The 13780-nt window shown below is 38.8% G+C and overlaps 1 protein-coding gene across 1 annotated transcript in view; it reads right to left on the bottom strand.

The window, feature by feature from the left end:
• The window catches only part of AK9 (adenylate kinase 9), a 147836-nt gene that overhangs the window by 53633 nt on the left and 80423 nt on the right, over positions 1–13780 (bottom strand). The window contains exons 23-31 of the mRNA XM_075268176.1: positions 13493–13705; positions 11650–11916; positions 11406–11521; positions 8750–8969; positions 7442–7507; positions 4846–5046; positions 3865–4083; positions 1629–1842; positions 659–860 (exon numbers count right to left, since the gene is read on the bottom strand). Coding sequence (XP_075124277.1) covers positions 659–860; positions 1629–1842; positions 3865–4083; positions 4846–5046; positions 7442–7507; positions 8750–8969; positions 11406–11521; positions 11650–11916; positions 13493–13705 — 1718 coding nt within the window. The remainder of the gene's footprint in view (positions 1–658; positions 861–1628; positions 1843–3864; positions 4084–4845; positions 5047–7441; positions 7508–8749; positions 8970–11405; positions 11522–11649; positions 11917–13492; positions 13706–13780) is intronic.

Below are 13780 nucleotides of genomic sequence, written 5' to 3'. Positions count from 1 at the left end.
GTGAATGAGCAGTGAATCTCTCCTGTGCTGCCTGCATTGCAATGTATAGTAAAATAATACACTTACTATTACAGACTATACAACCAGTAATAGTAATGCAGGCTCTGATCGTGGCATTGCTGCTGGGTCTCTGCTGTATAATACTAAGTGGCCGGGGCAACATGGCAGTTCAGTGATTAACACTGCAGTGCTGGAGTCCTGGGTTCAATTCCTGCCAAGGACAACATCTGCAAGGAGTTTGTATGTTCGCCCCGTGTTTGCGTGCATTTCCTCCCATACTCCAAAGACATACTGATAGGGAAAAAATGTAGATTGCGAGCCTTATATGGGGCTATGGAGCTCACAATCTACATTAAAAAAAATATTGAGTGGCCAGGAAGGAGTTAGAAGGAGTTTGTCACTAGAACTCAGCATATCAAGCAAACCCTGCATATAGATGGGTTAGAGTCACCTGAATCACACTGTTTTTTGCTCGTCAGTCAGTGCCTCTGTTGCTTATATATTGCCATTTATGTCAATGTGCACTTGAGCTCCAAAGAGTTAAAACAGTGTACCATAGGCAACGCTTACTATTACTGTTTGATGCAGGTGATGCGGGGCTGGGTTGATATGCTGAGTTCTGGTGACAGACAACTTTAAGGAATACACTTTTACCTACCCTGTTGTAGTGCATGTAAGATCCATCAGGGCTATTTCTAAACACTTTATTGCCAGGTCATCAGGTACAACCAATCCCTTTTCAAGATGACTCTTTATCTCTAACGCAAGTTCGGTGTTAGGCTGGTTTTCTAGCATAGCACGTATGGCACCTCCTATGGACAGGCGTTGTAATCCATACATGCTTGTAAATATCTTGGCAACTGAAATAATAAATAAAAATTATATTGAAATATAGAGAATAGAAAATGTTATATATTGAAGTAAATAGTATTTATTCAAGTATTATTGTTAAGAAAATAAAGTACAAAAAAATACAAGAAAAAGAAATCATTTATAGAAAATGTCTTCCCAAGAATGAATACACAGCAAATAATACTATGTCCCTAGGGCAGTGCACATAATGTAGAAATGGAGGGAAAACATAACAAGGATAGTAAATGTGTCATAATTACATGGAGGAATTTGATGCTGAATTTGTTAGGGAAAAAAATTTTGCTTCAGGAATTTGAAGCAGAATTTGGAAGCTGATTTTTATGCCGATTCTGAAAAGCTGCAGAAGGGAATCACAAGGTATCAAACCAAGCCACTTCTTTGGCTGCATATTTATGTGGGGTCTTTCTTTTAATTCCATGTTCTAGCTGAATAATATGATTTCATTTAGTTTTGGACATGGTCACAGGATCCAATCAGTGGAACATCAACAGCTTCCTAGCTTAGGACAATACTCTTAGAGTCAGTGCACACAGACTTTTTGGTGCTGATTTTGACGTGGAATCTGCCTAAAAATCAGCCTCCAATAAAAGCCTCCCAAAAGAATTCTATGGAACAATAGCAGCTTGTCTGAGCTGAACTTACAGCATCATAGTAATTTATAATGCTAAAAGTTCATGAACTACTGTAGGTCTACTGACCTGATACATAATCAAGGCAATGCGTTCATTGTTTGAATAATTATATAACAATCTTACCAGTCGTCTTTCCACATTTTGGAGGACCAAGAATTGAAATTCTTATTGGCACTGATGGATTAGGTTTTGGCTGATGTATAAATTTAATGGGATTCCTCATAAAAATATCTCTGTTTTCTTTTGTTGAGAAGAAATAAATGTATTGTCTGTAGATCAATGGATAGCCAGGGTTTTCTTGGTTTCTAAATGGTTTAATTACTTCTCCTCGGCTCAGCTAAATAAGGAAGACAAATGGTAGTAATTTGAAACTATATGTGAAATAAATAATAAGTTGTTAACATTAACCCCTTAAAAACAGGGCCTAAAAACACTTTAAGGCAGAAATTGCAGAAATACAGAGTTTTTTGTTGCAGAGGTTTGAGACAAAGCTTGGAGTGGCTACAATTATAATAATTATTATTTATTATTATTTACAGACATTGTCAGTCACTATCCCATATTGGGCTCACAATCTACATTCCCTATCAATATGTCTTTTCTCCCTTCTGTTCAATCCACTCCAGGCTTTGGTTCAAAAAGCTGCAGCAAAATCTGCAACAAAAATAGCTGCATTTCGGCAACGTGGGGCCTAAGCCTAAGGACATAATTCCATTTTTAAAAACTGATATGCACCACTTTATTTGCTAATACATTTGGAACACTTTAAAGGGGTTTTTCCATCTCAGTGTTTCAGCAGCTTTGCCTGCAGTCTGTTCTTCTCACTTCCTGTATTTCCCCCTCCCTCTTGCTGAACTGAACACACAATACTTATGCAGATCAGATAATATGCAGATGCTTGTACAGAATGGACTAGGTGTTTTCTGTGTGGTTGCATAGAGAGATGACAGACTCTGCTTTATCAGCAAACTGCAATTAGCTGAACGATTGTCCTGCTGGCAAGAGCACTGAGTAAGTGGCGTCATTTGTCCTATAGGTCCGTGGTTATAGTAACGTGAAGTAAAGAATGGGAGAAAAAGGTCACATAGCAGGCAAACAAAGCAGAATTTCTAAAGCAATATATTTAGAAAAAGTCTTCAATTTGCATAAGCTAACAGTATTGATAGGATCCTCGAGATGGGACAATCCTTTTAACACCCAAGTCATTTTGAGAATCATTTTTTGTAACACATAGTACTTTATGGTAATAGCAAACTTTGGTCGATATTTTTTGCATTTATTTATGAAAAAAATAGGATATTTGTTGTAAATTTAGAAAAATTCCCAATTTTCAAAATGTGAACCACTCGGCTTTTTAGACAGATAGGGGTTGTCCGGGATATGAGATTCCTACACTAATCTAAACACCCTTGCCTACTTTCTAAATTACATAATTTGTCCTTTGTCTACTTTCTAAATTACATAATTTGTCAAAAATTTATATTTACGGGGCCACACGGTGGCTCAGTGGTTAGCACTGCAGCCTTGCAGCGCTGGAGTCCTGGTGTTCAAATCCCGCCAAGGGCATAAAACCATCTGCAAGGAGTTTGTATGTTCTCCCCGTGTTTGCATGGATTTCCATCCCATATTCCAAAAAAGACATACTGATAGGGAAAAAATGTACATTGTGAGCTCTATGTGGGGCTCACAATCTACATTTAAAAAAAAAAAAATTATATTTACACATATTACTGCTCCAGGGACATTTTCTGGTTACCAGTGACATTCCGTTTCCAGAAATGGGACGTCACTAATACTCCCCCCATCATACTTACCTTTCTTCCTTTCAGACTTCTTCCTGCAGAACTGCTCCTCCCTCTTTCTGACACTGCCTAAGCATGCAATAGTCCCGGAGCTGCTCTCTGCTCTGCAGCTGACAATCTCCTTCTACTGCAGTCAAGCAGTCAAGCCCTCACAAAGGGGAGGAAACCTGGACCAAAATGTTTTTCAATGCAAAGCCACGTGGATTTTCACCATGTGCACAATGAAGCCATGGGGCCTTAATGAAGTAATATCGTGTACATGCTTTATAGAATAATAGCATGATGTGGTTAGTTTTGATAGAAGGCAAAGTGATGGGAGCCTTAAGAGGGGAGTTATACTGTGCGTGGGGGTCAAGAAAGAAGAGGGTTTTATACTGTATCGTAAATGATGATACATCTGACGAGGCCAGGAATGTACGCCCGTAGTAGTAGGGTGGGCCTCTAGGATCGATTCCACTGGTAGGCCCTAGAAAATCCATTCCAAAACTGTTTGGGTGTGTTATTTTTCTTCCATCAATGTATATATTTATCCAGATTTTTTCTTTTGTTTACTATACCTTTACTGGGTCCCATCGTCCAAAGATACTGGGATGTTTATAGGATACATGAAGCATTCTGCTAGCAAGGGATAGATTGATTGGATAGCATCTTTCAAACAGACTTGCACGATTTTCCACAATATGCTTCAGTTTCTCAAATAGCTGGAAACGTACAATATGTGGTTTTCGACTTGCATTAATTGTGACACAAGGTATTGTTAAGCTTTGAAGTTCTTCCTAAAAAATAAGACATTTATTTTTACTGTAAAGCATTTTCACTGATTCAATTACATTAGATATATTACAAAAAAATGTTAGGAATTGATTTTTCACATCCGATATATCCGCTCACTGTATACTAATTCTGTGTGTTTGTGCTCAGTGAACCTTACTCCCCACAAACACACAAGTGATCATAAAAAGGGATACTCAAATTCCACACTCCCTTCCAGTTCACCTGTCACTCTAGGCTACACAGGGGTGAAGTAACCACTATCATATATATACACTCTATATACCACTTGCCTCTTTACGGTAGGCAAGACACCAGTATACCCCCAGCACACAGAAATAGTACACAACAGGTAAGACGGATAAATAATATTTACTCTCTTTGGAATTGTGGGGATGATTAGAGCCAAAAGGAGAATCTTATTACATTTTAGATTTAATTTACACAAAAAGGGTACAATACTTTCAAAAAAGATGGAATGAAAAAGGACAAAGAACAGACATTTAAGCCTGGCCATGTTCCCACAGAATCTGATCCAGAGGTCGTGTATTCCCTAACATTTTTGGTTCCTCAGGTCTCCTCACTTTCTGTAACCTCTCAACTGTGATTTCATAACTTTTTCTTTGTTCAAAATATAGAACTTTGGTCAGCAGAGTAAAGTCATGCTTACCATCTTATGAGAAAGTGTTCCGACTTATTTGCTGATCATACCTCACAAGTGAGACGTAAACAGACATGAGAAAAAACTATTGCTGAAAGGTATCTACCTTTACTGACTGGAGAAATTCAGCTTCTGATTCACATTTTTCTCCAATTTCAGTTTTCATCCTTTCAATTGCATCATCTTCTTCTTCTTCCTCCTGCTCCTCCTCTTCTTCCTCTGGAAACTCTTCTGCAAGGATCAACTCAATGTCATCCCCTTCTTCCTCTTCATCATCGTCACTACCTTCAGTATCCTTCTGTCTCTCCTTAAGAAAAAAAAGTTACTTGGACTACTCATTTATTTAGCCTTGCTTTTGTACTTTTATCTCACTAGCGGCAATCAGACATTATTCCTTATAGTTATGTGGTCCTTCAAGTTACAATGTCATCTGTCTATATTATTAATTAAGATACAATTGTGTTTCCGAGATCACTGCAATTGGAAACCACATTCAACATACAATGCCATAGACAAAGTCAATGTGTGACACTGTGTGATTTGCTAGAAAATCCAAACACTGCACAAGGAAATTGCACTGATAAAACACTTCATGTACTAACTGGCTGGCTACCGGTAGTAGTTTCTCTCCACGCTAAAATATAAGGGACCATTCAGACAGTAATGAGATCAAGAAGCATGTGACAGCTGCATTCCCTGGACCAACAATGCCTTATCTGAACTGGGGTTTGGGGACACTCGTCCACATTAGGGAGAGCGTGTGCCTACATAGGCAGTACGGAGACTTACAAGTCATTCCTGCTCCGCTAGGGATTATGGGTAAAAAATATGCAAATCTATTCTCCTGGATGGAATTAGGAGAACAGAGTGCACTCTGTACACCACCCTATAGAGGGCAGCATCCTTAACATCATGAACGACTCAGTTATAAAGTCTTTTAATCATAATGTGGATTTAATTGCTAAATCAGTATTTACGTCCCAAAAGGAACAGATTCCCAGCTATGGACAGCGCTGTTTCGGCCTATTGGGCCATCCTCAGCATAGCGTAGGGATACTGATTTAGCAGAGTGAGAGACTATAGACCAGGGTTTGGGGACACTCGTCCACATTAGGGAGAGTGTGTGCCTACATAGGCAGTACGGAGACTTACAAGTCATTCCTGCTCCGCTAGGGATTATGGGTAAAATTATGCAAATCTATTCTCCTGGATGGAATTAGGAGAACAGAGTGCAATTCCATCCAGGAGAATAGATTTGCATATTTTTTACCCATTATCTGAACTGAGCTCACAGCTTCACAGTGATTTATGATGCTTTGAGTTGTCTTCTGTCCTGTATTAAAATGATGCCATGAGTATGATACAGCAGAACTGAAGCATCATAAACAGTATCATAAACCACTCTGATGCTGCGAGTACAGTACACAAGTCATGGTTAGTCCAGGCTGAGTTTCTAGGACTGAACATGGCCATGTGAAAGGGTCCTAAAAAATATATCTTGTACTAATCTTTACCTGAGCCATGATGAGCTGTTAGTTTGGATGCTACTTGGTACACTATGTGTATTGTACAAGACCTTAGAATGTACATCTACAAGACCTTAGAAGAGGTCCTATTTTCAGCAGATAGAGTGATTTATAGATTCCAGCAAGTATTATTTATATGATGGACTTTCTTTACCGTTCTTTATTTATCTGTATTAATTACCTGATAACTTTCCACCACTTTATTTTTTCTTATTTTGTGAAGACACTTTGGGGCTTTGGAGCCAATTACTAGTGACCATGGTGTTAAGATCGCGAGTTACAATATTTTCAACTTACAATGTTTGGGCTAGTTCACCCGGGGATTCCGAAGTGCATATTTCGCCGCAGCTGCCGTGACGGGATGCTGGTGCAGTGCACGGCATCCCGTCACGGCTTTCCGCTCTGGATTAGGCCCAAGCGAACAGGCCTAGTCTGAATCAGCCGCAGAATCCGCCTGAAGAAAGGGCAGCTCGCTTCTTTTTTTCTGTAACATGCCGCTCACGGTAAAAAGAGCGCTAGTGGTTTACGTAGACCGCTATTGTGAGGGGGCGGATTATGACGTGCATTCAGCGCCAAAATCCGCCCCCTCCTTCCCCATGTGAACGGGACCTAACTCCCAGAATTAAGTAATATTTTAACTTGAGGGGCCACTGTATTATGTGAAAACATATTATTGTTAAAGGGGCTCTATCACTGGGAAAAGTCATTTTTAACTAATCACATCCTTGCATAGCCTTTAGAAAGTCTATTCCATACTTACCTTTAGTATATAGATTGACTCAGTGGTTTCTGTATAAGTCCGTTTTTATTCATATGCTAATTAGACTGGTGCACAATACATTGTGCACTCCTCTCCTGTTGTTTTCTATGGGAGACTGCTGCTCATGATGACTCAGCTTCCTGTTTGCACAGGAAGATAATAGGAGAGAGGAGGCTGCTGGGAACTTCCTGTGCTGGTTGAAAGCTCATTAGCATATTAATAAAAACGGACTTATTCAGAAACCACTGAGGCAATTTACATACTAAAGGTAAGTGTGAAGTAGCATTTCTAAAGTTTATGCAAGGATGTGTTTAGATAAAAATGACTTTTCCCAGTGATAGAGCCCCTTTAACAGAATACAAGTAGGTAGGCACAAACAATAAGCATTGACATCATGTTGGAATTAAGCCTCTCACCATTTTCTCCTCATTCATCTTTTGTTCAGCTAAAAGTTCAGCACGTCTTTTGGCAATCTGTTCATCCTGCAAAGATTCAGTAATAATAATATTGATATTGTATTTGCATAATTTCAATACCATACTTGGAGAACAGGCTATATTTTTAACACTAAAAATATTAGATGAAACATTAGATGTTTAACTTCTAATTGTCTGAAAATTTGAATACATCGATATCCATGAAAAATCACTTTAAGGGTGCATTCACACTACGTATACGGCAGCTTATTCTGAACGTAAAACACGTTCAGAATAAGCAGCGTATAAAGCAGTTCCATTCATTTCTATGGGAGCCGGCATACGAGCGCTCCCCATAGAAATGAATGGGCTGCTTTTTTCACTACGAGCAGTCCCATTGCAGTGAATGGAAAGTGCCGGCGTATACGGCTCGGCATGAGCAGAGCTAACCGTACACGCAAGCACTTTCCATTCACTTCAATGGGAGTGCTCGTAGTGAAAAAAGCAGCCCATTCATTTCTATGGGGAGCGCTCGTATCCCCGCTCCCATAGAAATGAATGGAACTCCTTTATACGCCGCTTATTCTGAACGTGTTTTACGTTCAGAATAAGCTGCCGTATACATAGTGTGAATGCACCCTTAATATGTGAGATCTACAGTAAGGCAACGTTCACACCTGCCCTGGGTTTCTGTCCAACACAGATTGGTCAGAAATCACTAGTCGAAAAAGTGCTGCAAGCCCATCCGGCGTCTTCAGTTAAAAAACGGACGCTTGATGGACCCCATAACAGTCAATGGGGTCCCTACAGAAGAGTTTGTGTCGATCATTTCAGTGATCCGTTGCTGTTTTTTTGAGACGGATCATAAGAATGTATAGGACAGCACAAGTGTGAAGAAAGCATTAGGCTGGTGTTATACTGGTGGATCGGGGCTTGTTTGCACTGGCCTATTACACTGGTTATTGGCAGTACATACCTGTTTATCAGCTAACAAACAATCATTTTGGTTGACCTTCAGAAACACAATAGGGCTGTGTTTCCATGTTCAGGTTTTTGCATACAGTTTTTGAAGCTAAAGCCAGGAGAGGATAGACTTAAAGTAGCACTTCAAGCAAAAACCTGAACATGTGGATTAAACCTTACAAGTATTAATTATCAGGAACAATTGGCCCAATAATTAGGCAGTGTAATACACCCTTTAGTTTATGGTTTCAGGACCTCTCATAATCTGTTACTTGCAGTGTGACCCCAAATGTGGAGGAAAAAAGTAAATGCATGAAATTTTCCCTCATAAAAAGTTTTACACACCCTTATTTTCTTTTTCATATCTCTAAGTCTCTGCCTTCGGTCTTGCTTTTTTCTTCTTCGTTCTTGCCACTTAGCTAAACGTGGGGGTAGTAATCTATCACAAATGTCACTCTCGTCTGCTTCGAGGAAGATCGCAATATCTGGAAACAAGCCACGGTCACCTATGTATTGAGCTTCCTCAACTGTACTAGGAAAGCCATCCAGCACAAATCCAGCTGAACTGTAAAATAATAAAACACAACAGCATGAACGCTCCAAAAACAGTATAGAAGATGGCTCACACCAAAGGTATTATGGGTATCAGATTATGAGATACTTTGGGTTATTGGACAGTTTTGAAAATGTATATGAATAGAATGAAGATAGAACCTAGAAACTTATAATAACAGTAAACTTGCCCATTGAGTTTTATTCCTCCTGGTCTCTTTTATTTTTCGCTGGCAGATGTCTGAGGCTCAATAAGAGAAGCTCCTGCTGCCACAGTATATTTTACAGCCATAGTTTGATAAGAACGATGAATGGAATTTTTTTTTTTTTTTTTTACACAAGATAGAATAGGTTCACATGGAGGAAGAATGGCTAGAATTTGTGCTTGTATTTTCTAAGCTTAACCCAAAAAAATTGACTTATGCCGGGGCCCCATGTGGGCCAAACGTGATGGAAAAAAACACGTGGCAACCGATCAAGACAACAGACTGTGACCACAAGATATTTAGAGAAACTCTATAAACTCTGTACAATGTTTAATTACTTATATATTGCAAATGTTCAACTTTTAATTATCTACAAATTTAAAAATGGTTATCTTCGTGGGAATGCCCATTTATGGGCACAGCCCTTTTTTCGAAACTGACATGTCACTTTATATGGCAATAACTTTGAGATGCTTTAAATTAACCAGGTGATTTTGAAACAGTTTTTTCATTACACATTCTGCTAAACTTTGATATTTTGTCATTTATTTGTGAAAAAAAAAGGAAATTTGATGGAAATTTTGAAAGATTATCAATTTTCAAAATGTGAAATGTTCTGCTTTTCAGACTAAATATGTTAATAAATATTATCTATCATATCTCTGCTTTATATTGGCAGCATCTTTAATCATGCTTTCATTTATTTTTGATATCAGAAGGCTGACAGGTGTAACAGCGATTTTCTCAAACCAATATCTTAAGCACTAATTCACTTCTGAGGGGATTTTAAAGGACTATATATTAGAAACTCCTATAAAGCACCCTATTTTCAAAACTGCACCCCACAAATAATTCAAAACCACATTAGGGAAGTTTGTTAACCATTTAAGCTTTTTATGGGAATTAAAACAATGTGAATTTTAAACATTTAATTTTTTCAATAATACATTTATATAGCCCTAAAATTTACACATTCACAAAGGGGTAAAAGAAAATGCATCCTATAATTTGTTATGCAATTTTTCCCCAAGCATGAAAATACTACAGTTGTGGATGCAAACTGATGTTTAGGTACATGACAGCATGCCAAAAGGGAAAGATTGACACTGTTGTAAACAGTTTTTGGAGCATAGATTTAGACAGTTTGGTTTTTGGACAACATGACATGTTTGCAAAGACAGGAAAGTGGAATCCCCTGACATGTGACCCTATTTTGAAAACTACACCCGTGAAGGAATTTATCCAGGAGTACAGTGAACATTTTTAATCCCCAAGAGTTGCATTCATTTATTTTCCAGACATGAATGTGATGGTGAAAGGTGAAAATGGCAACTTTTTCCAAGAATAAGTTATTTCAGTTCGCAATATTTTGTGCCCAAGTTGTATCAGGGATGAATGCTTCAAAAACTGTTATGCCTAAGATGCCTGCTTAAACAGTTTTTGGAGTGTGTGTCTTTGCTGACACAAGCTGGATACAACAGATGAAGCACTGAAATGGTGTATCTCTGAAAAAATCATGGTTTTCAAATTTCATTTTCAGTTGCACATTCATTTCTGGAGATTAAATGAATGCAACACTCAAGGGTTAATGTCCATACAGGTGGGCATAAACTGCTGGGCACAGATATGAAAGAGATCAATGTGCTTTTGGAATGCAGATTAAGATTGTTGGTTTTTGGATGCAATGTCATGTTTGCAGAGACCCTAAAATTACCTCCACAAAATTGGGTCACTTCTTAGGGATTCCAATTTACTGGCACCTTCAAGGCTCTGCAAAAACAACATGGTGTCCAGAAAGTCCCTTAAATCTATACTCCAAAAGCTAAAAAGCACAGAACTCCTTCCCTTCTGAGCCCTTCTGTGTGCCTAAGCAGCAGTTTACATTAAGTAAACTGCTACGATAACTCGCGCAAGAATCAGCGTTGAAAAAAAGACTCCCACTGAGTTCAATGGATTCCTTTTTCCACGTGGAACACATTGAAATCAATGGGTTAAAAAGCCTCCTATTGATTTCAATGTGTTCCGCGTGGAAAATGGAACCCATTGAAGGAATGGGAGTTTTTTTCAGCGCTGATTCTTACACAAGTTATCGTGCCAGAATCAGCACCACTTTACTCCATGTGAATGGACCCTTACCCTTGCACAAGATTAAAAACCACATTGAATGACACCCAATGATCTGGCATATTTAAAGTAGCTAGTTATTTCCCCACCCATCAGATTTTGATGAATTTTATAATTACTGAAAAGGTGCTTTGGTCCACCATTCGACCACAAACTGGTCCAATACTTCTGTTGGAAGAGGATCATTTTCTGCTAAATACAATTTTATGGCCTCTTCCGTTAATTCAATCTCTTCCTATAAAAAAAGGTGGAAAACTATATTAACAACACATTATTTCACAATGAATCCAACAAAGCCAATCTAATTTAGCCCCCACTGCACACTGAAAAAATATCAAACATTTACATTTATTTCAAATTTACCTTTGGCTCAATGCTAGTTTCTCTTAAATTTGCATCTGTGTCTCCATTTTCTAATCGAAGCAGCATGGCATCCTCTTCTGGATCATCCTCAACTCTGTCTTCTTCATACTGAGGTCCAATCTTCTTCTCTAGCTTGGACAGCATGATTTCTTGGAGGCGTTCTTTGAATTGAATGTGAAATATGCCCAGTTTGTCTGCTAACCATCTTGAATTAACTGTCTTGCCAGAACCACTGTTACCAAGTAGAAGCACTCTCAAAGGTGGAACCTGAAATTTAAAAGCCACACCGGATTACACTTCATATCCAAGTTGCAAATCTTACATGACAAATATACTGTGAAATGGCTATTCAGTAGTATGACACTTCTGGGTTTAAAATGCCTTCAGTGTGGAGGCTTGTAAAGATCTTCATAGCAGCGAAATTGCTCATCGAATGAAAGAAATGAAACAGTCTAGCTTTAAAACTGTATTTGTCGTCTTGTTTGTGGTCTCTTCGTCTTTGTCTTGTGTTTGTTTGTTTCTTGTCCCCTCCTTATTCCCTCTTCTTCTTCTCGTTGAGCTGTATTTGGTTTATGCGGAGGGGGGTCTTTTTGGCCTCCCAGCCTGCTGATTTATATGCTCCTTCATTGTTGCTCGACTTATTTTCTTTTTGCTCGTTTTGTATTTTATTGAAAAATCTTTAATAAAACCCGTTTAAGCATAAAACTGTATTTGTTGCCTGTGGCTTATCTTATATATCTCCTGAGCAGTTTAAACATTGAAAGGTGAGCTGTGACTGGTTGTTATTGGCAACAATGCCAGATTTATTATTAGATGGTTATGATGAATAAGGCCCAATATCTACACAAAAATATCACTACTCTCTGTCTAATATAAAATATTTATAAATCCGTCAAATGCCATGAAGTCTGTCATTACATTCAGAACGATAAGGGCATGTTCACATGGCGGAAACCAAATTCTGTTGAGTGAACTCTCGGCACGGCTAGCCGCGACGGGATGCCGATGCAGTGCAGCATTTGACTCCAGTTTAGGCCTGAATGAATAGGCCTAATCAGGAGGGAGTCTCGCGCCATGAACGCCGTGGCTGGAATCCAAAGGAAGGAGGGTCATCTCGCTTTATTTTCCCGCTAGTGGAAGAAAAACGCTAGCAGAAAAAAAAGCGGCAGATTTTGAAGCGGATTCTGCGTCAAAATCCACCTGCAAAAAACTCAGTGTGAACATACTCTAAATCTAGCTTGAAGAAAAGTGTAAAAGTACATTAGAGGGGATGTCTCATTACAACAATCTGTGAAGGCAAGCACTCATTTAGATGCTCCATCTATATAATAGGAGGGGAGTGTGGCTGAAAATGGCACTCTTCCTCTCATGTTGATTAATCTATTGTATAGTGCCTATGAAGGGGTAGCTGGGCTGCTCCCCAGGTTTATTAGTCAGCTAAAAGGACATCTAGAGAAAGGGTACTCTGGAAGCTGAACCATGAATTCCCGCTGTCTGGATCCCTGCCTCTTTGCTCCTGCGTAATGAAAGAAGGTAGAAGAAAGAACAATCTCCAGACTAATGCTCCTTAAAGGGGCGCCATTTTTCTCAATGGCAGTACGCTCGCATTCTTGAGGCAAGCACATATGTGGGGCTCATACAGCATAATTTTGCTGATAGAGCCCCTTTAAGGTATTACAGTAGTAGTAGTAGCACGAGTTGTGCTCCTAGTATCCCAGGTGTATTAAACCTATATAGTATATCTATTAAATTGATTCTCCTAAAAAGGTACAAAAAAAACAAAACAAAAACATTTTCCCGCTCAGGTTTTCTTATAACTCTGGCAAAGATTTAAACACGTTACCTGTAATGGTTCTTTATGAGCAACATAATTCTGAGGATTCTCAAGAAATTTTTTTCTTGCTTCAGGACTGGAGCAATAATAAGTCTTCTCCCTGTATATGGCTGCGTGATCTGCTTGTCCTGGATGAAGTATATGGTTATCTTTTAAAGCCACCGGACAGAAGTGCTTAGAGTCTCCATATTGTTTCTTTTTTTCACGTATATTATCCTCATCCTTACAAAAAAAAACAACAACAACAGGGAATACAATGTAACTGAGTTTTGCTGTGGAATTTAATCTAGCAATACT

The sequence above is a fragment of the Leptodactylus fuscus genome, chromosome 3 (genome assembly GCF_031893055.1).
Source record: "Leptodactylus fuscus isolate aLepFus1 chromosome 3, aLepFus1.hap2, whole genome shotgun sequence".
Taxonomy (NCBI): domain Eukaryota; kingdom Metazoa; phylum Chordata; class Amphibia; order Anura; family Leptodactylidae; genus Leptodactylus; species Leptodactylus fuscus.
This window is presented reverse-complemented; position numbering and strand designations above follow the sequence as displayed.